Source organism: Manis javanica, chromosome 15 (assembly GCF_040802235.1).
Source record: "Manis javanica isolate MJ-LG chromosome 15, MJ_LKY, whole genome shotgun sequence".
NCBI classification, from domain to species: domain Eukaryota; kingdom Metazoa; phylum Chordata; class Mammalia; order Pholidota; family Manidae; genus Manis; species Manis javanica.
The window spans coordinates 58818824-58843948 of record NC_133170.1 but is presented as its reverse complement, the minus strand read 5'-3'; the positions used below and the strand labels follow the sequence as shown (position 1 = coordinate 58843948).

Below are 25125 nucleotides of genomic sequence, written 5' to 3'. Positions count from 1 at the left end.
AGCAGTCCCTCCAAAATAGACTGTAGAGATGGTTTGTGGGAGGTAAATTCTCTCAGCCTTTGCTTATCTGGAAATTGTTTAATCCCTCCTTCAAATTTAAATGATAATCTTGCTGGATAAAGTAATCTTGGTTCCAGGCCCTTCTGCTTTATGGCATTAAATACATCATGCCACTCCCTTCTGGTCTGTAAGGTTTCTGCTGAGAAATCTGATGGGCTTTCCTTTGTATGTGATCTTATTTCTCCCTCTGGCTGCTTTTAACAGTCTGTCTTTATCCTTAATCTTTGTCATTTTAATTACTACATGTCTTCATGTTGTCCTCCTTGGGTCCCTTTTGTTGGGAGATCTGTGGATCTCCATGGCCTGAGAGACTATCTCCTTCCCCAGATTGGGGAAGTTTTCAGCAATTACTTCCTCAAAGACACTTTCTATCCCTTTCTCTCTTCTTCTTCTGGTACCCGTCTAATGTGAATATTTTTCCATTTTGATTGGTCTCACAGTTCTCTCAATATTCTTTCATTCTTAGAGATCCTTTTTTCTCTCTGTGCCTCAGGTTCTTTGTATTCCTCTTCACTAGTTTCTATTTCATTTATCATCTCTACCATATCCAGTCTGCTTTTAATACCCTCCATTGTGCTCTTCAACAATTGGATCTCCAACTAGAATTCATTCCTGAGTTCTTGAATATCTTTCTGTACCTCCATTAGCATGTTAATGATTTTTATTTTGAACTCCCTTTCAGGAAGAGTCACAAGGTCCATGTCATCTTTCTCAGGGGTTATATTAATTTTACTCTGGACCAGGTTCCTTTGGCATTTCATATTTGTGTATGGCGCTGTCTATTGTCCAGAAGCTCTACTCTCTGGAGGTGCTCAGCCCCTGAAGCAATGTCGGGGGTCACAGGGGAGTGGGATTGGTGCCTCGGGGGAGGAAAGAGCTGTTTCCTGCTTCCTGGCTGTTGTGCCTGTCTCCACTGCCTGAGCCAGTGGGCCGAGCACAAAGGTGTAAGTTTTTGTCCCTGAGCAGCCAGATATGGATCCCTGCTTTCCACAAGCGGCTGGAATCTCAGTCTCCAGGAATTCTGCCTGTCTTAGCTTTCCAACCCCATAATCATGAGAGTATCATGAAAGCACCATGAAATATATGTTTGTGCTCCCAGAGCAGATCTCTGGAGTTTGGTATTCAGCACTCCCAGGCCTCTACTCCTTTCCTGTTCAGTTTCTCTTACTCCAGCTGGTGAGCTGGGGTGGGGGAAGGGCTTGGTCCCACTGGGGCACAGCTTTGGTTTGTTACCCTGTTCCATGAGGTCTGCTCTCCAGGTGTATGCAGTCTGGCGCAGTCCTCTCTCCTGTTGCTCTCTCAGGATTAGTTGTATTAATTATATTTTCGTATTATACGTGGTTTTAGGAGGTAGTCTCTGTCTTACCTCTCACACTGACGTCTTTAATCCTCCTTGTTTTGTTTTCTTTTAAAACATAAAACCACTGCATCCTCACATCAAATGAACTTTGGAAAGCAGAGTATGTTTCATTTCCATTAATATACTTTAAATGTTTCAGAACATGATTTTCCAGAAAGCCCTGAACAATATATATGCATCTTTCAGGGCATTGTCCTGTTTGTTCAGCCTTGGTTCCTTTATACTAACAAGGACCCTCGGAGCAACAAAAATGTATTCTTTCATTGACTCTGGTGGAGAGAGATAGTTTGCCTAGTAATTGGTACCTAAAAACCACAGGTTGCTGACTTTTTTTTTACTGGCCCCTGTACTGTTAATTCAAGAAAAGCCAATTGGCAATTTAAATACTACTCTAGAAATACCTGGGAAATGAAGCTTTTTGTTCTTCCAGAGAGGGAAAAATCTCTGAGTAAAAACCAGGATACCTTGCCATTTGCTTCATGTTCTTTCTACATAACCAGAGTACAGTTAGTCAGCGTGAGATGTATCTTCCTGGTTCAGTGGTCTGGTGAGTCAGAAGGTTTGAATTAGGGTCCCAGCTTTTTGACTTTGTAGATACTAATATTTTTGTGCTGCAGTTTTCTTTACTGTAAAGTGAGGGCATTAGACTAGGTGATCTCAAAGGACCTTTCTAGTTCTTCAAAATAATTCTTGGGTTATTTCTAGGGTTTTTTCTTTCATGCAAGGGTTTCCTCCTATTTCCCTCATATTTTCCACATGTGAGCATTCAAGGTGGGGCAATAATTAAAAACTACCTAATGCCTGCCTTTGTACCTGAGGGTGGTACCGCTGCGTGGCAGCCTCTTCGCTAAATGTGTTTACATTTTTTTTTGTATAATAAAAATGTGCTCTGAGATTGCCTTACTGTTTGCACAGTACTGTCAGCCATGAGTGGGTAATTAGATTTAGATTTAAATTGATAAAAATTAAAAATTTATTTTCTCAGCTGTACTTCTAGCATTTCAGATTGCTTAATAGCCACATGTGGCTAGTGGCTACCATTTAGACAGCATGGACAGAACATTTCCACTGTCACAGCAATGTCGGACAGTGCTGTTTTAAGATGTAGTTTATGACTGTGAAGTAAACTATCTTTCCTCAGTTCCAATTTACATTTTATTCTGTGGTCTTCTGAAGTCGTTTTAGGCCATTTTTTCAAATGGGGCCAAAAAGGAAAGCTGTTTAAATGTACACGTTTATTAATAGTAAGGTATTTTTGTTTAGAATTATTTTTATAATAGGCATAATTTAAAATAAATATGAATTCATCTCTCTGCTGCATCTTTAATGGGTAGGTTTTAAAAAGAGGTAGAGGTAGGTTTTTAAAAAGTGCTCTTATATAGTAGGTGGAATGAAAAGAAAAGATAGAAAAAAAGGAAACATTAAACATTAAAGCATGCATGCCACCCCAACACCCCAAATAATGCTGGATAGGGTCATGTAAAATTAACCCTCCTGTGTAGCACAGGACTCTTTAACCAAACTATCTAGCCTAGAACTGGTCACCATTTAATAAACTGCACCTACCCTGGTGTGCTAGTGCATGGGTCCTCAGGACTTTGGTGGTGTATCACCTGATAGTGAAAGAAAAAGAAGAAATTTGCTTGGCTTCTTGCAGATTACTCATGTCTATTACATAGCAAAAACATAAATCAGTGATGAGTTCCTAATGATCAGAGCACTCTGTTGGTACTGAAGTATTGAGTCATATTAGTACCTGTAAACAGACATCTGAACAGATTGATCAACTGCATCAGTGTACACACAGATGACACCCAGGGGTTTTTGGAATTACACTCAAAGACCATGACCAAAATAAGGCATAAAATTGTGGTGTTTCAGCTGAATGACTGTTTTGTATTTTAAATAAATGGTAAGCATACCCACGTCTATTTGTTCTGCCTGCTGTGTTGATATGGGTATTGAAGTGTTGATTCATTTTGTAAAAGACAGTATTGATTAGCTGTGAACCCAGTTGGACAGTTGTGTGCAGATTCTTAGTCAATGAAAATTACTTTAACGCTTTGGACTTTGAAATTCTGAAAGATTGAAAGCTCTTATTGTTTGTTAATTAGATTCTAGGGCCTAGTCTTTTGATTTCCCGGGACCTAGGACTTAACACTCCATTGCTAATAAGTCAATGTGGAAAAGTTTAGAATTGCATTTAATTCAGTCAACTGTTAGACTGTGGTCAGTTTTTTTTTACAGTTTTCATAAGGCATAACTCTTGAGATAACTTTACCAACTCTAAAATACTTATCCAGTTTCCTCTAATTGTAAGTCATTTTTCATAGTAACGACACACAGTCTAGGACTGTTTCGTTTGGTTGTTCTTTTCTTTTCCAGTTAGAGTAGTGAAAGATAAAAGAAATTCTTTGCATTGAGTACAAAATTATAATCCAAATCCTTTGAAAGCAATACACTATCTCCTTAAACTACATCTGTAATAAACATTTTGTCCTGCTTTACATAAACTAACATTCACAATAAAAATAGATAGAATGCTGCTTTTAATGCTGAACTCAGTTTTTTGTTTGTTAAGTATACTTGCTTATTTTTATCTTGGTTTATTGAGCTCTCTTGGTCATATATAGATTACATTCTACAACTGGTCAGGCATACGTACACTTGTACATTGCATAGACATTGCAAAGATTATTTCCAATTTCTTTCCAACTGAAGTATGTGGCTGCTCCCAACTCAGCTTTTGAAGCTGGATTGTCCACCCCTGCCTGGTGTAAGGAGAGGGCTCCTGTGTTCTTAACTGACTGTTCTTTGCCTAGTTGTTCTGGTGGACAACCCTCTGTTCAGTGATTAACTCTCCTTGTACTTTCTCCTTTCCCAGGAAGATTCAGAACGGGCCAGGTATTCCCACCGGGCCAGTCATCATCGTCCTTACTTGGTTTGTAATAACCTATAAACATGCCCCTAATACTGTTCCTCATTAATTTCATGTAGTCACTCACAAATTCATACTATGTTTGTTTTTATTTCATCAGGGAGTTGAGGATGCACTGTCCACTCGAAGTCTTGGCAGTCACAGGGTTGGTATTTTAAGTTGTTTACACCACGCGAGCAAAGCTTGTGTGCACAAGTTTTCTGCAGCATCGTTGCCTAAAGAATCTGATAGTGTTCATACATTCCTTTGCCTTTTTAAAAAAAATAGAAAATACTGGCAAAGTTCTTTGATCAGAAACTGATGCTTTCTGCCAAATTGTTGCTATAGGTAAATCAATTCCAGAATCATAAATATTTTCACCTATTAATATATGTATTTGTTCTTTTTCTATAAAAGGACCTTTGATTTTGAAAAATTATGATTGATTTTATGGAATCACATCTTTTTGGCTCTAAGTTTCATATTTTTTCTTTCATATTTTTTAAAATGACAATTTATTAAATTTGAAATAGGTTTGGGGCTTGGGTGACTGTAGTTTCATTATATGGGAAAACTGAGCTACTGATTTGAAAAATTCTCTGCTTGTCATGTTTACAGAAATTATCTTGCATCAGCATCTTGATGAATATTTTGTAGTATGTCTCAGGTTTTTATCATACATTGTTATAAAAGAAGGTAAATGAGAAGTCTCTCATTAATGGATTACATGTTGTGCTAAGATAATGATCTCTTCTTAAACCTTAAAGCAATGCCTTTAATTGAACTTTGATTTTATATATATATACATACATTTATATATATATATATATATATATATATATATATATATATATATATATATACACACACACACTTACATCTAGATTTTTCATCAGTAAAATTATCTTTCACGTTAAAGTCTATATTTGTTAATTTTCTCCAAGTCTGGTTTTCTTCCCATCTTGTATTAAAATACATGATAATAAACAGTGTGTTCCTGTATATAAGTTACTGATGTGTTTGTATTCTTAAATAATCCTTTACTCTGATTATATTTCTTATTGATGAATGTAGTCTTCTCTTTTTAGAGTAAGTTGGTAAGTTAGTGTTTGAATCATAAATGTTTGGTTAAATACAAAAGTTTAGATTTTTATAAGACTGTTAATAAGCCTTTACAGAAATCTAATCAGTAGCTTATGCATGAAGAATAAAGGAGAAAGACTTTAAAATAATGTACTTGTCATGCTTCTCCCTGGAGGTTTTTTGTTTTTGTTTTTGTTTTCGCTTTTCTCTTTAAATGCTTTGAAAAGAACTGGGTAGGTAGTCAACAAAAGGTTAAAAGTTAAGTGCTGAAGGCTTTGAAAATAATCCTGTCCCCTCCTTAAAAAATTTATGGCTTTTCCTTTGCTTTCTATTATAATGTTCATAGTGCAAAGTTTCCCACAGTTATTACCAAGCTGGTTATTTGTAAATTGGTATGTGGTCTTTGGGAAACTTGATTATATAGTAGTTTAACCTAACAGTAAAAACATCCAAGTTCAACCTAATTTAGGAGGCTTTAAATCAGATCTGCAAGCAAACAAAAAAAGAAACCTGTAATTAAATTAAAAAGGAATTGTTTACCCAGAGTGTCTACAATGTAATGAGGTTGATTTCTTTCTATGGAAATTATATTGTTAAATGAATTTAAGATAAAACTAGAGCTCTTACACTATTTTATTTCATTATGGTAATTATGAAAATTTGCTACTATGGGACAAGAAGTAAACTCTTAATAATTAAAAAAATCTGTGTGTGAATTTAAAGATTAATAAAAATTTTCCACTCTAGAGGAAACTCTAGTACTTTACTCTGGAAGAGTGTACATCCAGCACATTTAAAATATTTAGACTTTCCTAGAGGTAAGTCTGAAAGCTCACTAATGATATTCTTTAAAATAAATATAATTGAGATACTTTCTTTTAGCTAGATAATTGGGAGTTCTAAGTTTTCATCCAATTATTTGCTTTTTAAATTCGTTTACTAACTCCATTAAGCTGAATATGTAGACAGTTTTTATTCTCTGTGATGGCCTAAACACTGAACTAAATTTTATTGGGGTTTGCTATATAATTTGAGGGTTTTGGTATTTCTCTCCCAGTTATTTTTAAAGCCTTACCATGAGCCATGTATTTAAAAGCCTTAACACTTTGGGACCTTGCATTGATGTATGAACATTAGCAGTACCTGAGGATGTGAGGCCAAGGTTTTATGGTGTTATGCTGAATTCTTAGGACTTTGATCTTTCTGTTAACTTTTACATAGTACCTTCTTGAAAGGTGGCCTGCCAAAAGGTATTTGTGCTGGAAACAGTATCAGTGCTGTAGATATTCTGTATAAAAATAAACAGAGCAAAGATAGTTCAAGACTGAATGAGAGGCTTGGGGAGGAAGGACTAAATCAGAGCACTGAATTTAGAATCTAAACAATCTGTTTCCTTAAAAAACAATCTGCCTTCAAAAACATCTTACAAATGCTTGGTCACTGCTTTATATACTGAAATACAAGAAGACTATAAAGGAGAGGTCCAAAATTAGAAGAGGAGGTGATGTTGAATCAGAGCAGTAAGAATACACTGCAATTCCTCATTGGTGGAGATTTTACTGTTCTATGTATTAGTTTCTATTTATATATCAATAGACTTGGTATGATTTTAATGAATTTAATTTTAATATGCTTGCAATTTGTGCTTTGTAACTTACTGTTTATTCCATGGAAGAACTCATCGAAGGACACAACTGGGACACACTGGAGCAGAGCCAGTACACCCAAAAGGAAGGACATCATGGTGTGTAGCTCAGAAAAATGTATAGTGTTAGTATTTTTCATCAGTGGTGACTCTCAGAGTTCTGGGGTTTGAGTAATAGGTACATTCATAGAGAAACTGACACTTGCTGAACTTATATTTCCATGTTTGCTGTACTTTTTATTTCTAAATGAAAAATGAAAACTTTGAGAGTCAAAAGATATTTTTTTGATAGGTTATAATAGCAAATTTGGAAATGTTTTAGCTAAAGCCCTTAATATTTTCAGTTCTCCCTCCTTTGATGAATCATTTGTTTTTAAAGAACATAAACATCAACTGGCATATATTAGGGGGGTTCTTTTTGTTTACTCAGTTGTCTTAGTGCTTGGGATTGCTTTATTGTGGATTTTACTACCAGATAGATTTAGTACTTTTTAAAAACCAGCTGAACTCCTTTTATATTTTAGAAAAGGAAAATTGAAATAGGTCCATTTCAGTTCTGCTTGTTAAATCCTATGCCTTTGTAAAATGCCACTGGTGCTACCGAGAGGATGACAAGAAATGAGACATGACTATTCTCTTCAAAGAACTTATCTGGTTGGGAGGATGGAATATTTATATGCAAGAAAGTGCGGCTTGAGTAATACATATTTTCATCATGGGCTTTTTTAAAACAAAAAATATTTTGTTAATCAAGAAAAAACATAAGTGAAATTTCTGTAGTGAAGGAACTTTATTTTCAGAGAAATGTCACTCAACTTACGTTGATGTTTTTACCATTGCAACAGGGTGGGGGGGCCAGTTCCCTGGGAGCACCCTTCATCATTTACCTTCATCCTTTACCAAACATGCACCTTTAGACATTACAGACAGTTTTGGATAAATGATATTTTACATGTAATAACACTCTTTATTGCTTGCCTGTTCTGACAGTTTTAGGATAATACAAAGAAAAGCATGCCAATGCAGACATTTTGCTCCAACACTATTTAGTATTTGTTACAATACCATTTCACTGAACTTATACCAGTGGTAAAATTGTACCACTGAGCCTTATGTTTCTGAAATGTGTTTTGGGGAGTGTCTGCAATATCTTTTGCAAATAACCATCTCATTGGGCATGAAGGAGGCCTTTGTTCTGTCTGATATATTAGCATTTTATTAGAACTAAACTATAATTTGGTCTTATAGTATATTTTAAGCTTTTAAAAATTGTGACCTCTGCAACAAGAAATACGTATTACACCATGGTCCAGTATACGTAAGCAGTTATGTGCCTGTGAGTTTTTGTTATATAAGTATATAAAATATATTATTGAAACAAAAGTTTCACAACATTATATATTCTCTTACTGTGTACAAGTCACTAATATTATTCTCTTCTATTTATTTCATTTTGTTAATGTGCTGATTAAAACCATACATTGGTTTTATGAACTATTAATGAGTTGCACCCCACATTTAGGAAAGTATTATGTTAGATCAGGTCTTTGAATAACATTCCCTAACATCCTAAATGGGGATAAGAGTTGTAAATGAAAAATATTTTTATTAGACTACCTGGGGAACTTGTTACTGCTTTTGTTTATACATTGCTCTTCTGGGTAAGGTTGCTTAAGAAATGTAATCTAAAATGCTTAGAAAACAAAGTTAGGAAACCACAAATTATAAGTTATTTATTTATTTATTGTTTAGTAATTTATTATTAGTAGTAGTTTATTATTATTTAATTCAGTTTCTTGGATCTGAAATGCGGTGCTGCATGAATTAATCTTATTTTTTAAAGACCCTACATGAAATGGTTTTTTTCTGGTCTTACCAAAATATTATCTATTTTTCTTCAATTTACATTTAACCACATTTGGTTGTATACTCTGTATTCCACATTTTGTTCAGACCAAGTTTGTAGTTTTGTTCAGTGTTTTTAATAGGGAAGGTTTATGAGGAGGAGGTTTTTCAGGTGTGTGTACACAGGCGCTCCCAGGGAACTGGCCTCCCCACCCTGTTGTGATGCGGCAGTTGTCTTTTATGAGCCTTGATTATGTTAGTCATGTGCTCTAGCTTCGCTGTCTGCCCATGCCTTGCTTTGTGCTTGTTTCCAATGATGGAAAATGATGGTAACAATCAGAGTAATAAAAAGGAAGACACCTTCTGATGTCAGAATGCTTGATTCTTGCATTTAAAGGCTTTCTTAGGATGTTCTGTACTATAGTGTACGGAGTTTGAATCATCCCGCCATTACTGATTACGAAGTCTGAATTGAAGGAGAACATGCAGTTTTACATATACATACAGTTTATCAGTAACTTATTCTAGGGAAGACTAGGGGGTATTCTTTAAATCAAATGTAACAGCCTTTCTGTTTAATAATTTTGGGCTTTTAAAATACTGCTGCATTTTAAATAATTTTGCAAATGTTACTTTTTTTTTCCCTCTTTATATTTCTGATTTTGGAAATACAACCAACTTTCACCTTCTTCTGAAATCCAGTATGATGCTCTCAAGGATAGATCGTCAAGACTTTCTTCATTAGTATGTAATGCATGACTTTGTGTTAAATGTAGTTTTACTTTACAAACACCTAATGATGCTAATCATAGATTATGACTGACTTTCACAGGTTTGTTGTGGTGTTTTAGGGAAAACAGTGTGGCCAACAAAGCAAAAACTATTGTTTTGCAATTGTGACATAATTTAACATTTGAATTATTTTTTCTTTTGGAATTTCAAGGTCAGATAAAAATTCTTTGCTTCCCTGTTTAGGCTTAAGATCGGTAGTAGTATCTTTTCTTAAACTGATGAGCCACTCAGTTGACACACACTCATTGCCCTGCAAGACATGTTTCGTGTTATCTGTTGCCTGGAAGACATAGCAGTGTTTTGATACACACTAAACTATGGCATCACAGGCCCTCCTGTGTTTCATGTTGTGTCATAAGCCAGCAGGTGTGAGGTTGCTAAACAGAAAACGTCCAGCAGTGACAGATGATACCTGAAACATCAGTCACATCCACTTATTTTTGCCTGATTTGGTTTGTGTTTCATGGTATGTCATTCCAGCCAAGGATGTTTAGTTATGGCATGTTTTTCTTGGGTTAATACTATGTCAATAGACTCTATAGACATTTCTTAAAATGTTCAAGATAATGTATAAAAGGAAAGATATTCATATTGAAAGAAGGGAAATGAGTTTATAATCATTGGTTCAGGATCTAGCTGTGCATATGCCCAATGATTTGCCTCGAGCAGACGGTTGATGGGTCAGACCCTTTTATCTGCACCTGCTCATTTCGGGCGAGCAGTACATACCTAGATTGGGTTTCTTGTTTACCAGCTGATCTGATTAGTAGTATTGCTGTCCTTTATCCTGCCCCTACACACTTGGCTCTGTACTCCTGGGAGAAGGTGTTTATTGAGACAATGCTGTCTTCAAAGGACTTAGATATAAGGTTATTGTATAATAGTGCTGCTACCAGGGCTGTTTTATTCCTGAGCAGCACATGCTGTGGGACGACTAGCTTGTGTTGAGAGCCCTGTCTTGGGCAAGGCCATATCATGTCCTTTGTATCTCTCAGTCAGTTGAGTGCAGTGCATCGTGTACCAAACATGCACCTTTAGACATTACAGACAGTTTTGGATAAATGATATTTTACACATGTAATAACACTCTTTATTGCTTGCCTGTTCTGACAGTTTGAGGATAATACAAAGAAAAGCATGCCAATGCAGACATTTTGCTCCAACACTATTTAGTATTTGTTACAATACTAATGTAATGAGAAATAGATTGCATGCATCCTACCCTGTATCTCATTTGGACCTTTCTGTGTATAATTTTAAGATGAATTTATTAAATTATTTTTAAGAATTCACTACATGATTGTTAAATTTAACTTCAGATATTTACTTCCAGAATCATTCTTATAGTCACTCTTACGGAATGAAGAAGAGATCTTCTGGTTCTCATAAAGACCTGCTGGTTAGTTCTTTTGTGTCTCATATCACAGTGTCTTGCATTGCTGTAAGATTCACTGAGTACTTGTAGGGAACTTAAGAATTAGGAGTACTTTGGTGTGCTCCTTAGGCATTATTGAAACTTGATTATATACTGAAACATGATTTATCAGAAACTTATTTAAAAATAATATTTTTTCATTTGCAAGATTTAATAGCAAGTTAGTATAGGCTAACCCCTAGGGGCTAGAGTCAGGAAGGTGTCAAGAAGTTCATGAATATATTTTCATTTATGAACTGTCCTTTGGACTATACCTCAAGAACAGGGTTAGTGAGATTTTTATCCTTATTTTAGGAATTTCAATTGATTTAGTTGTGGTATCATAGGCAGTACCAAACTCACAAATAGGTTTCCTTCTGAAAGTTTGTAGGTCAAATTTTGCGACCTTGGAATGAATTTTCTTGTAGAAACAAAGTTTGTGATGGCATAGTTCCCATGATGCCTTGTAGAAAACTCTTCACCTGTAATGTAATTAAAGTGCAGAACTAATAGCGCTCTCCGTTCTAGTCAGCTTGCTGAGCACCATTCCTGTGGGGGAAAAGATGTGCCCAGAATGCCCACTTGGGGAGCTGGAGGCACATCTTTCCTGTCAGGCTGCTGCAGTACTGGCTGAGGAAGGGCAGCTCCAGGTTCCCACTAACTCAGGGCTCTGTGGGAGGAGCTCTTGCCAGTGGGGCTGTTGGGGAGAGGGTCCGGAGGCTTTGGATGGTTAAAAGGTGCGAGGGTGTTGGGGGAGACATGATGCAAGGGATAGGACATGAGTGAGAGGCCCTGGGGGATGTAGAATTGCAGCTCTGGGGAGAGGGGAGTCACAGAGCCTCATTGAGGGTGTGTGTGGTGAGGAAGGCAGGCCAAGAGTGGCAGGGTGGTGGGAGGAGGGCTGTCCCAGTGGCAGTGTCAACAGTGGAGGACAAGTCCTTTATCAGCAGTGGATTAAATTTCCTTAACCTTGAGTAAAAATGATGGCTGGAGAAGTTAAATTGGGAATTTTATAGATATGGTTTTCTTTCCCTCAAGTGACCACAATATATACCATTGCCTGCTTTGTGCAGTGTATTGAAAACGATCCTGCCATAGACATTTTAGACCAAACCATATTTAGTGCACACTTGGCTCTCTCTGGTAATTTAACTTGATCAGTTGCTTTTGAAAAATAGTGAGACTAGGAGAAGTTTGGAAAAAATGACTGTTTAATAATTTCTGTGGCATTGCCAAATAGATTATAAAAGGAGCAATTAGGCAGTTGTCCTGCATTTTTCAAGGACATTCCTAAGTATATGAGAACAAATCACTTATTTTTTCCATTCCATTTTGAGTGAGAGTTTATGCTCTTGTTTTTAAAGAAAATTAGTAATGACTGGTTTGAAAAAGTTAACCTTTAATATCAGTCTTTACTGAGAGACTTAATTGTTATTTTGACATCTACTGAATATAATTCAGTGCTTTAAAGTTATTGTTTTGGAGGAGAAGGGGTTTGGCATTAATCAGATTTGCCTTTGTGTATTGTTAGGTTGACAGCCTTTAACCTAAGAAAAATGCATTTAATTTTGCTTTTTGCAGAGTGGCCTATACTTTGACCAGAGAAACTATAGCGGTCTTAGACACAGCAAACCCACTTCTGCCTTCTACACTCGGGTTTGTCTAAAGTTTTATGACTTCATGTGTTTTATCCAACTTGAACACATTTCTAATTCCCTACTTTGCATTTTGACTAGTTAGAACTAATCTGTGAATCACTATATATACTAATTTGTGGTAACTGAATTCTTACACTCTGTGTGCATCTTTAAATAATGAAAACTGTTAAATTATCATGTTTGTAAATGAGTACCATTTTTTCTAGATGAAAATATTTAACATGCGAAAAAGTTCAAAGAACTGTGTGGTAACCACCCACATACCTACCATGGATTCTACGATTAATACTTTACTGTATTCTCATTAGCATATTATTATCTGTCCCTACAACCGTCCATCCACCCAAATCTTTGGGAGATGCATTTCAGAGTAAGTTATAGGCATTCACATCATAGTAGAAACTCTCTTATTTAAAACATACATATGAAAATTTAAACTATAAATGGGATGAGAGGAAGGTAATTATTTGTTTAAAGTTAGAATCCTTGTTTCTTCAAGAAGGCATTTGGCATGTCATATATTTATGATACATTAAATATGTGTCACACAGTACATTTAAAATAATTGTCAAAACCTGCACATATAACTTACTCTTATTTTCGATGTCTGATTGGATTTAGTGAAAAAGAATGGAAAATTATGTCTTCACATGACATCATGAAAAGAAAGATTTAATTCATTTTTTAAAAATGTTGTTTTGTTAGTGCATGAATTCATTATAACCAGTACAACTGGTCTAATTAAACTAAGGCACTTTGTCCATGGCTTGTTTTGACATATGTTTCCTCATCTCTTTGGAAAAGTGTTTGTAGCAGTAACTCAGAGCCCACTTACCGGATGCCCCAGTATCAGGCTAAGCCTATTAGGAATCTGTCGTGTGAGCAATGGGATTGTCACAGGAGCTGCTGGTGACTGGGATGTGACCACTGCCACCCCTCCTGTGCCATGGCCCTGTTCCTGAGTGCTTTCAAGGTTGTCATCCCATTCCTAGCACTTATGTTCAAAGACCAACAGAACTCAAACACATTTATAGAAAACTATTCTGTTTTTCTTTCTTGTCTCTTAAAATCGATATTCAAAAAGGCGTCTGATGACTAAGTTTTTCTCACTTACATGTTAACTTGACTACCTGAGGCACTCTTTGAATTGCTGATGAATTGTGAGGTATAAAATTACCATTATGGTAAGACCAATTCTCCCTTACTTTGCTTAATTATTTTGTTTTGCTTTGTTTTTGTTTCTAAACAGTCTTCTTCCTTGTACAGTGACCCTCTGGCAACATCAAAGAGCACCAGGGTTAGTACCTTCTGAGGAGTGTGTTGCTTTCAGAGCTACCTTTGGGTTGCTTTTCTTTGGGTTAAATCATGTACTTATTTCACAGGCCTCCCCTGTTGTGAATTCTGGTCTGCTGAGAAGTGCCAGTCTGGTTTGTTTTTTCCTCTTTTAATGCAGTGTGTCCTGTAGAATGTGCTGCCTGTGCTTAAAATACAAAACTACAGTGGTAAAAATAAGTGTATTCTCTTTACAGTGGTAGATACTGCTAGCTGTTGGTAGGCCTTTGCTGTGAGCTGGTTTCCTATAGAGAAGGTAGATTTGCGTGGATCCCACTATGCTTGCGTACTTTTGTCAGATGGCTGCCCATGCACAGGATTTCATACTTTTCTTGGAGACAGCTGTGGTCTTGGCCACATTAATAGTAGACTCCCGTAAAGCAAGCAGACTTCTAAGGAAAGCAAGAAGAGTAGCTCTGTGTAATATGCACGTTCCAAGTCAATTGCTTTCAAGCTTTTTGTTGTGTTGCGGCCTGTTTTTGTGGATTGGAAGCCTGAGGCTCTGTGACTTAATTTTATGTAACAGTGGGCAAAATGCTTTTTTACCTCACTTTCCTTTCCTGTTCTGTCCCTCTTTTGAGAGAATAAACTCATAAATGTTAGTTCTTCTCATTTCTAACATGATGATGAAAGGAAATACTGTAACCAGTGGTGCTTTTTAAATGAAGTGTGACTCGGAAGTATTCATGAGGCTAATGCAGGAGTGTGTGCATCTAAGTGAGTGTTATCCCCTTCAGAGCCTTCACCTTGGGAGGCTGTACACTCACACTATCCTTCAACCATTTTTGAAACTGAGTACTGCAAAGAAGTTGGGACATTTTCAAAACAACTTTGATGCTGAATAGATAGATGGTATTTCCTTTGTTCTTTAGGTGTCACTGTATGACGGTGGATTATATAACCCCTATGGTTCTCGAACCGTAAGTCTACTTGGTGGGAGTGGGGTGAAGAGGCTGATATGTAGGTGGGCACAGTTTACTTACAAAGAAATATTCATTGAAGTTGACCTGTAATTGTTCTACAAGCTGCAATCCATCAGCTCGCCAGTTGTGACTTACCCATGCTGTTAGGGAGGCCTGCCAAAAATCACAGCTTTAAGTACAAAGGGAATATAAGTAGAGAAATCTCTTTTCCTGATCATTAGTTCCTCAGGAAGAGGATGAGAGTGGTGCTTCTTGGGGCACATTCCCCTCTTCTCCTCTCCCTCCTGCCAAGGAGGTGGGTCTTGAGGGTGGGAGTGAGGTAGAGTTTCAGGCAAAAGAATGAGTGTCCTTCGCCCTGGAGCCAGGGGCAACCTAAGTCCAAGGTCTCTATTGGATTCCCAGCATGAAAATTGCTGATCATCATTCATCATTGTAAAACTTTTCTTCTTGAAAACTTTATAGCCATCTGAATGCAGTTATTACTCGTCAAGAACAAGCTCAACCCGAAGCAGTCCTGTGGTGAGCTGTCTACTCTGCATGCTTTAGGGCCTCTCGTGGTTTCTTTACTCTAAACTCACCATTTGGGATATGGAGGGCATGCTGTGTGTCACTCTCTTGTGCATGGATTATGGTTTTCCTTCAGTTCACAAACTCAAGTGCTAATTTATCCTACCTGGTGGTTTCTGTATATGACCGTGACATGGCACATAATTTCTTGAAGGAGTCTGAACCTGGTGCCATTAGAATGTTTAAGGAATTTGATTGTGTTTGTGTGGCACTTCTTGTGTTTCCAGTGGTGATAAATCAGTGCATGAGTTGGCACCTTTGGTTTCTCCTTTGCTTCCTGCATTGAGCCAGCACTTCCATCAGTGGAAGGGTGGGAGATGAAATAATGATAGTTAACTTCTAAAAACTGTTACGTAAAAGGCAAAACTGGGACGTTGTAATCACCTAATTTTTCTGGAGTATTACAGACAGCTTTTTAATTTTAAGAGTAGTATTAGTTTACAGAAAGTCCAAAGTAAAATCCCCTGAGCCTTTGTCCTTATTTTCATTCCCCAGATGCAACCTTTATGCTGTATACCCTTCAGAGATATTTTATGCATATATGAGTGCTCTTATTTGAACGATACTGCTTCTCAAGTATTCTTCACTTAAGGCATCCTTTTGTATCAGTAGATAGGATATATTTCGTTCTTTTTTTTGACATCTAAAAGATTTTTAAAAGGTAAATCATGTCCCTTTTTCTGCTGAATGACTCTTAGAGATAGTTTTCTGTCAGCACATTCTTTTTAATGGCAATATATTACTACATTAATGCATGGGTTGTACATTTTCAGAATCACTCCCCTATTGATGGATTTTAGGTCATCAGATTTTTGCTACTATAGATGTTTGTACATTTGTACAATGGACATTGTTATACAAGATAGGTTTTTGTGTACTTAAATGAATGTACCTTTAAGGTAAATTGCATATCATTAAATGATGGGGCAGAGAGTATAGTATAATATATTTAAATTATTGTGTGTATTGCCATACTGCCCACCAAAGAAAACTGTACTAATTAACATTTCCAGTAGCAAATAACTTTAGGAGCTACTTTGTTGACAATGTCAAAATTGGAGATATTACTAAAACAGTTTCTTAATGGTTAATACTTTGTGGAATAGGTGAGCTCTATGGGCATTCTTTTCCATGTATGTTTGGCTCAGTCTCCTGAGATTTCCAAGTTGCACTTCTTAAAAATTCTACTTATGTAGTGAACAAAAATTTACACAGGGCTGTTTAAGGAGATAAAGGTTTTTCACATAAAGAGAACATTTACTTTTAACCCACCCAGTAATGAAATTCCACTTGTCAATTCTTGGGTCTGGTAGCATTTTTAAGGTACCAAGTATGATGGCTAGATGCTATTTCATTTGCAAGTTGGGTTCCCACTTATTATCTCAGTAATGCCAGAATGGTTTCTTAGTGATGTCAGAATGGAGATAACCTAGACCTACTGAGGATGAGTCTGCTGCTGGTGAAATGGAAGAAACCTGAAAGGTGTTAGAAATACCTCCACTAGTTGCACAGGAATAAATAAAGGAAAATAACAATCATCATCTCAATGTCCTTGCTGATAGGAAATTCTGTCCTTGACTTTTGTTATTTCACTTAAAAATATTATTTTATTTTCTCTTCGAAACTAAAACATTATGTTTATTGACCGCTGATGGTATACCAAAGGTCTAGAGGTTTAGAAAGCACAAAGACCCTAGATGGTTTTGGCTGGTTTACTCACTCTTCATTCCCCTCCCCTCATACTCATTTTTTTCTTTAATTTAACTTAAATAAAAGATAAAGTACTATTTTATTCTTTGTGCTTTTTGAAAATATCTTTTGATTTTTAATGATAGTTCATTACACCTTGGAACAACTTTCCTGTTTAATGGCACACATAGATGGTACCAGTACAATGCTCATAGAGGACACATGCATGCTTTCTAACACCTTACTTCATGTGCTGACTGTCAGTCAGTCACCTGTAGCCATATTGCCTCTTTTCATTATCTACTTTTATCTATAGTTTGCTGACGATGACACTGCAAGCATTGCGTCTTCTGGTCGTGCCAGTCATGAGCCAAGGGAGAGTGTGGTGAGCATGGTTTGCATGCAAACACATGCAGTAAATTTTAAAATTGCAGCAGTGTGTGACCCCATGAAATCTATTGGAAAGTGAAATTTGCTTTTGACAAAGTGAGCATTTTCCTCAAGTTTAGTTTATATGAATAATTTGCCTTAAAAAATATGTGCCTGAGAATATTCTCTGTGGGCTATGTAAGCTTTCATCAATAACTTGGCTCTGCCCATGTCTGTGTGCCAGTCATTGTGTATTTGAAAGATTTTCACTTTTTATTCTTTATTGCTATTTCATGAACATGTATTTAGGTGCTCAATTCACCAAAACAGAGTTTCTCAAGCAAAAGTAATGCTTCCACATTGTGTAAAACTCGTAGCAATGGATTATAAACCATGCTGCTATCGGTTATTTTCCTTGCTGTCTATTTGATTGTAACAATTGTTCATACATATTTTAAACTTTTTGCACTTTTTAAGAGTCGCTGAGGGCAAAATTTAAAAATTCTGGTCTTAAACTTCAGCTAGAGTAATAATTATAGTGGCAGCAAAGAACTATGTTAGAATCCAGATTGTACAATTTCAGGTTATTCTTTTCATGAAGCTGTAAATTTAACAGAGAACTGATGACATTTTTGCTATATTTAAGAATACTTTGAAAATTACATTGGTGAGGATGGTATGTCAGCTTAAAGTTAGAAAAAGGAGCCCAATAACTAAGAGGCTACAATTACTGTAAGAAAATAGAAGGCCTTTTAATACCAGTCGTGTTTTATGAAAGGTTGTAAACCTGCAGTTTTCATAGAGAAGGGGAACACCAAACACATGTGAGATTTGTTGCCAAAAATCAGTGATCCAACTAAGGCAGTTGTGTTCTGGAGGCAAGCCAGTTAATAATGCTCATACAGCCAGAGTAGAAAAGCATCTGAAAATATCTTGGAAGGCAATGGAGTGAAAAGGGCAGGGCTTCTAATGAGGGAGTGTGCCTAAGCCCCTTCCACAACCTGGTAGTCATGTATGGCGGTTTCTTTGTGCAATGGTGATGTTAATGACTATCTCTGTAGGTGATAGGCTAAATATGTTAATTAAATGAATTACTATATAGAAAATAACTATCAAAATTCTGAGACAGTAAGTCCCAATAAAATATTAGTATGTAAATCTGACTTGTGTTACTATTACTCTGAATAAAAATGCTATTGCTTTATTATATTAGCCCTCATGTAAAGTTTCATACTTGCAAGCATTCTTTGTCTCTATGGATGTACTTCCACATTTCCTTCTTGGAAGGGAAGAGTTTTTAAGCAAGATAATCAGAGCTGAGGTAAGAAATAGCTATGGGTGAATATAAATATTCATTATTTATTATTAATTCGGCAAATGTTTATGAATTCCTGTTATATGTGAGGCGCACTGTGTTAAGTGCTGAAGTACTGTGGTAAGCCAGATAGGCCAGATTTCTTACTTCATTATATCGTAGTGAAAGAGACAAACTAATAACGGAAGAAAGAGAAAGAAACCCGAGGGACTGTGAAGAGTAAAAGCAGGTGCTCCGATAGGGAACATTGTGGGGTGGACTTGGGGTGGGGTGGTGGAGAAGGCTCCTTAGAGGGAAGTGACCTTTAAGCTGGGAATTGAACATGGAGGAGCCAGCTGCTAGGAGAGCTGGGAGAAGGGCTTGCTAGGCTAGCTCCAAAGTCTAAGGTGGGGCAGGGTGTGCCTGGGAGCTGGAGGAGGAGGCCAGTGCAGTTTTCCCGATCTACGGTTCCTGGTCTTAGGGAGGAAAAGGAGGGACTATGCAGATTGGGTGAAATGTACCACGGAGCATTGGGCATTCAGTATGTTCTGCATAGCAGAGTTGATAGCAATACTGAATTGTAGATGGCAGTGAAATACGGTAGAGCCTCTGGGTACCTACAATCCTGGAAACCTTCCTGGTAAGGGTGATGCATTACTTAATCATGGAGACTTGCTGGCCTGAGGCAGTAAATGACCCCAGAACACAGAACTCGAGTCAAGATGAACAAAAGCTTATTTTAGGGCTTCCTGACTTAGGAACTCCTTTGCATTTCTTTTTTGCTTCTTTGAGTAGGTTAATTGCAGCAGTTTCCTCACTGCGTTATTTTGTCACACACTAACCCTGGCCCCCAAGATGCCAGGGTTCTTATCTTTTTCTTCTCTCTTTTCTTAACTTTTAAAGCATCTCAATTTTTTCTGGCTGAAAGGTGTCCGCAGCTGATTATTTTAGCCGCTCCAACCGTAGGGGGAGTGTCGTCTCCGAGGTGGACGACAGCAGAATCCCAGATCTGACCAGCGTGAGTTGTTGCATGGGGTGGCGGTGTGGCCCCAGGCTTGTGACTAACTGCTAATACACTGGCTATTTTAACATTAGGAACTGAATTTACTGCCTTGAAAATATTTTTTGAACACACTAGTATAAAATACGGTTATTTTGTTTTGGAAAGTATACACTGATATATTCTGATTTTTGAAGACTTTTTTTCTGTTGAAATTCTCCCATGTAGAACCCGTCAGCAGGTTCATCAGTTATCAGTAGTTTGACAGTTTTGTTTAAAATGTTTCTTCCCTTTTCCCTCCTTTTTTCTTTTGAATTATTTTAAAACAAATCCTATCCACCATGTCATTTCCCAATAAATAGTTCAGTATCTATCTCTAATTGGGAATATTTTTTGTATTTACTATACCATTACCATACCTACTGAAATGGAAAATAATTCCTTAAAAACTATCTAATACCTAGCTCATATTTAGATATTCCTCATCTGTCTTAAAAATTTTCTTCCCTTTTCATTTTGGTGAATCAAAGTTCTAGGTAGCCTTAGAGGGTTGAACAATAAAATATACCGCTTAGCAAAGTTTCAGTAATTTATAGTAACTGGTAAGAATCTGAATTGATTTTAAACATTTGGATTTATGGCAGTGTTTTGAAGAATACCCTATCCATTGCTTTACTTGCATTATGAACTACATTTAGGAAAGATTGTTCAGTGGAGATGCCTTGACACATTTGTCTTAAGGAACCCCAACCAGCAGACACCTACCAGTCTGATTTTCTGTGACACCTTCTCTCTGTTGCTGGCATTAGTGTTGTTTTGTCCTTGGACTAACATTGTCCTGCTTGTCAGCACTTTGAAGTGAGTAAGAAGCAGCATTTCTTAATAAAGTTTTTTAATGAGGCGGTAATAATTTATATTTGCATATCACTTTGTATTTAAGTAGCTATTTCTGTATGACTTCAATCCTAGAAAATAATTTTAAGAGTGATTCTTAACTATTTCAGATTATTGGCTTTCAAATCTGGCTGTGCAATAGTCCCACGTTGCCCTGGGTCAGATCAGGGAATCTCTCTGTACACAGTTAGAAGATTGGCTCCCAAGTTTTTACCTAAAATATTGCCCATTTTATTAATTTGCTTAGTAATCTGTTTTTTTCCTGCCATTATAAGCAATTTAGTTTATTGTGTACACCTTGTACTTAAAAACTTTAAGTTCTGTTAGCCTCTCCGTTGTTATGTCTGAATTAGTGGTTATGTCCTCTTGGCAATTATTTGGCAATTTTTTAAGTAACTACTCAGAAGTGAGAAAATGGACAGTTTTTAAAAATTTTCCTTTGCCTCTACTAATTTCCCAGGTAGTTATTTTGATTTATTTACATACTTTTAAATAAAAATTGTATATATTTAAGATGTATAACATGATGATTTGATATACATGTGCATAGCCTATGTGTATCTTAAATCATTGTGCCAAACACCTTATAACATAAGCAAGAGATTCTCTAGGGCAGTGGTTGGCAAATCTGGCCAGCACCCTGTTATCTTATAGCCTGCAAGCCAATGGTTTGCATGCTTTTAAGTGGTTATTTAAGTACCTATATAAAAGCATTCTTAATTTTGCCTCTTGACAAAACCTGAAATGTTTGCTGGTCCCCTCTGTAGAGCAATTTTTTTCTCTATTATTATTTCTTTTAAAGCATACACTATAATTCAGTTCATTGTAGACAAATAAAAAAGACTTGATGTTGATAAACTCTTTCTCCCCATCCCTCATGTACTTTTAAAAAAGATAAGCTGGAAATTTGCATTTTTATGTGACATACTCTAATTTTAAAGGACTGGCAATGAGTTCAGAAATTTAAAAGGCATCTAATGGCTTTCCCATTGTGGGTCAAATATATGTGTACAGACTACTGGCTTATAACTTTTAAGCTTTCAAAAAAGGATTCCAGGCCCTGATTTGGCAAGAGTCATTGTATAGTCTCTATGGTTGCTCTAGCCTCTTATTTTCTGCATTGTTTTCCTTTCTGTCCCATAGGTCAGGCTAGATAGAGTAAAGGAAAATAAACTACATGTGCTAACTTCAGTTTTGTTGATTGTTAATAATCAGACCATTTCTGACTAGAATTCTCAGCCAGCTTTGTTTTAGATTATTAAAATTAATTACTCCTTTCCCTTCTGTTGTTGGAAAATCAGATCTTCTATTTTCTATTGTTTTATTCCCCCCAAACAGAATTTTTAAAAATTAATTAATTAATTAATTTTATTAAGGTATTATTGATATACACTCTTATGAAGGTTTCACATGAAAAAACGAGGTGGCTACTACATTCACCCATTACCGTGTCCCCCCATGCCCCATTGTAGTCACTGTCCATCAGTGTAGTAAGATGCCACAGAGTCACTATTTGCCTTCTCTGTGCTACACTGTCTTTCCCCTGAAAAGGTGCCACACCATGGTGCCAATCATAATACCCCTGAATCCCCTTCTCCCTCCCCCCACCAACCCTCCCCCACCCTTCCCCTTTGATAACTGCTAGTCCCTTTTTGAGTCCCAAACAGAATTTTTTAATAGTGTTGGAATCTAATGACTACATTAGAATAGATTAGAATTTAGTGATACATTAAACTATATTGTAAATACTTTATTTGATTATAATTTTTAAGAAAAAATTAATTTGAAACAAAAAACAAGTCTTTATTTCTACTTTTTCAAGTGATGGCATCAAAATGTATTCACAAGTAAAATGCTCTGTTTCTATTCAAAAAGTTTAGATTTACTTGACTGTTTTTAGTAAAGTAAAACTATCTGTCAAACTAAGTAACCATATGCTGAAACAAAGTTCAAAGGGCCTCTTAATCAGAGAATAAATATCTTTCTTTTAGGAAGAAACAGTTTCAAAGATCTGACAAGATACATATTCTAAGAATATTTCTCTCTTGCTAATTTCAACAAATAATCAAGGAGTTTAAAGAGAAACAATTCATAATCTGTAATGTCCAAGCATTATCAGATATTTCAGACATAAATAAGGCAAAGGCATTTATTACTGGAAAGATTATATTTATGACTTTGTTTACTAGTTCATAATTTGAAAATCTTTAACAAAATATTACTTTTTTTTTTTTTTGAGAGGGCATCTCTCATATTTATTGATCAAATGGTTGTGAACAATGATAAAATTCTGTATAGGGGGGTCAATGCTCAATGCACAATCATTAATCCATCTCAAGCCTAATTCTCGTCAGTCTCCAATCTTCTGAAGCATAATGAACAAGTTCTTACATGGTGAACGAATTCTTAACATAGTGAATAAGTTCTTACATGGTGAACAGTACAAGGGCATTCATCACAGAAACTTTCGGTTTTGATCACGCATTATGAACTATAAACAATCAGGTCAAATATGAATATTTGTTTGATTTTTATACTTGATATATGTGGATCCCACATTTCTCCCTTTATTATTATTATTATTATTTTTATTTTTAATAAAATGCTGAAGTGGTAGGTAGATACAAGATAAAGTTAGAAAACATAGTTTAGTGTTGCAAGAGAGCAATTGTAGATGACCAGGTGTGTGCCTGTAGACTATGTGCTAATCCGAACTAGAAAAGGGCAATAAAACATCCACGGGGGGTGAGGTTCTAAGCTTCACCACTGTTGTTCCCCGATTTCTCACCTGATTGCCCCCCTGCGACTGTGCCTGTCTTAGGTTGTTTCTCCCTTGAGGAATCTTACCCGTCTCTGGCTAACCAGTCATCTTTCGGGGCCATACAGGGAAATGTAAAGTTGGTAAGTGAGAGAGAAGCCATATTGTTTGAAAAGGTTAGCTTTTTACTTCTTTGCAGATTTATGCCCTGTGGCTTCTATGCCCAGCACTTGTCTCGAGGTATCTTTACCACCTGGAGGAATTATGATACTCAGTAAATTCGATATGAGGCATGAATTCTATTTAAGGGTTGTAATTAGGAAGGAAGAAGAAAAGCTATAGAGGTAGCATATGGAAGAAAACATGGGAGGATTGATTATTTCTTTGACATATCTTCTTATAGAGTACCTTAAGCATGTATAGGTTTTAAACTACTAACTAACTTGCGCACACATATTAACATAATAGGAATATGGTGACATAAAGCAAATCTATAATTACCGGCCATCTCCAATGAAGCCAAGAAAACCATTTAGGCACCCTAGGCATTTGTGAAAATTTGTCTATGATATGATGGATATTGTCCAACTGTACTTGAACAGTCTGAGAGAAATCAGACAAATTAAAGCAGCCCATTTCTGGGATCTGTTCACATCCCATATGTTCTTTTAACTGTAGATAGTCTATAGTCGTAAGATTTTGGAGCGCTACAACTTGCACCCATCCAACTCCTGATTGAGTTCCAACAGTACAGATCCAGTCAAATTCGTTGTCTCACTGTATGCACATGCCAGCCTAGACATCTCCCTCCTCATTCCTATGGCAAGTCCAGGAAACGGTGGGGTGGACGCAGCCACAACTGCAGCATCGTCCAGATCCCTGTGGAGGCTTTTTGATGATCATCCCACGGCACAAGTCCCCCAGAGAGTGCTGATGCCGGAAGCTCCTCCTCATATCGTATCTTAGTTCATTTTCTGGGTAGCCAAGCTAGGCCTTGATCTTCTGCATAGAAACAAACAGACCCTTTGCCCACACTTTGACATGCCCTCTATACCACTGTGTAGAACTCATTGGAGGTCAGCACACCGGAACTGCTTTTTTTATTTTTTTTTATTTATTTTATTTTTATTAAGAGAAAGGAATATTATCAGAGAAGAGTACCTCCATAGCTGATCATCTGACACCCTTTAAGTGATCAACATTAAGGATATTTAAAGCATGCATTAATATTTGATTTACCAATTGTTTTATCCTGTCAAGGAGTAATCCCCCTTTTCTTTCTTTTTTTTTTTTAATCTTTAATCTACACTTACATGAAGAATACTATGTTTACTATGCTCTCCCCTATATCAGGTCCCCTGTAAAAACCACATTACGGTTACTGTCCATCAGCATAGCAAAATGTTGTAGAATCACTACTTGTCCTCTCTGTGTTGTATAGCCCTCCCTCCCCTTTCTCCCTCCCCCCATGCATGCTAATCTTAATACCCCTCTTCTTATTCCCCCCCCCTTATCCCTCCCTGCC

At 36.6% G+C, this 25125-nt stretch overlaps 1 protein-coding gene across 41 annotated transcripts in view; it reads left to right on the top strand.

The window, feature by feature from the left end:
• The window catches only part of LRRFIP2 (LRR binding FLII interacting protein 2), a 143919-nt gene that overhangs the window by 69354 nt on the left and 49440 nt on the right, over positions 1-25125 (top strand). For 18 of the 41 annotated variants that reach the window (XM_073223653.1, XM_037014024.2, XM_073223661.1 and 15 more), the window contains 12 exons: positions 4305-4361; positions 4459-4503; positions 7096-7164; positions 9613-9654; positions 11036-11101; positions 12698-12772; positions 14024-14071; positions 14157-14201; positions 14979-15026; positions 15492-15548; positions 17602-17670; positions 19877-19966. The exons of 4 other annotated variants lie outside the window; for them this stretch is intronic. In XM_073223653.1, the coding sequence (XP_073079754.1) occupies positions 4305-4361; positions 4459-4503; positions 7096-7164; positions 9613-9654; positions 11036-11101; positions 12698-12772; positions 14024-14071; positions 14157-14201; positions 14979-15026; positions 15492-15548; positions 17602-17670; positions 19877-19966 (711 nt within the window). The remainder of the gene's footprint in view (positions 1-4304; positions 4362-4458; positions 4504-7095; positions 7165-9612; positions 9655-11035; positions 11102-12697; positions 12773-14023; positions 14072-14156; positions 14202-14978; positions 15027-15491; positions 15549-17601; positions 17671-19876; positions 19967-25125) is intronic. 19 more of the 41 variants (XM_037014026.2, XM_037014021.2, XM_073223654.1 and 16 more) reach the window with 14 other exon arrangements.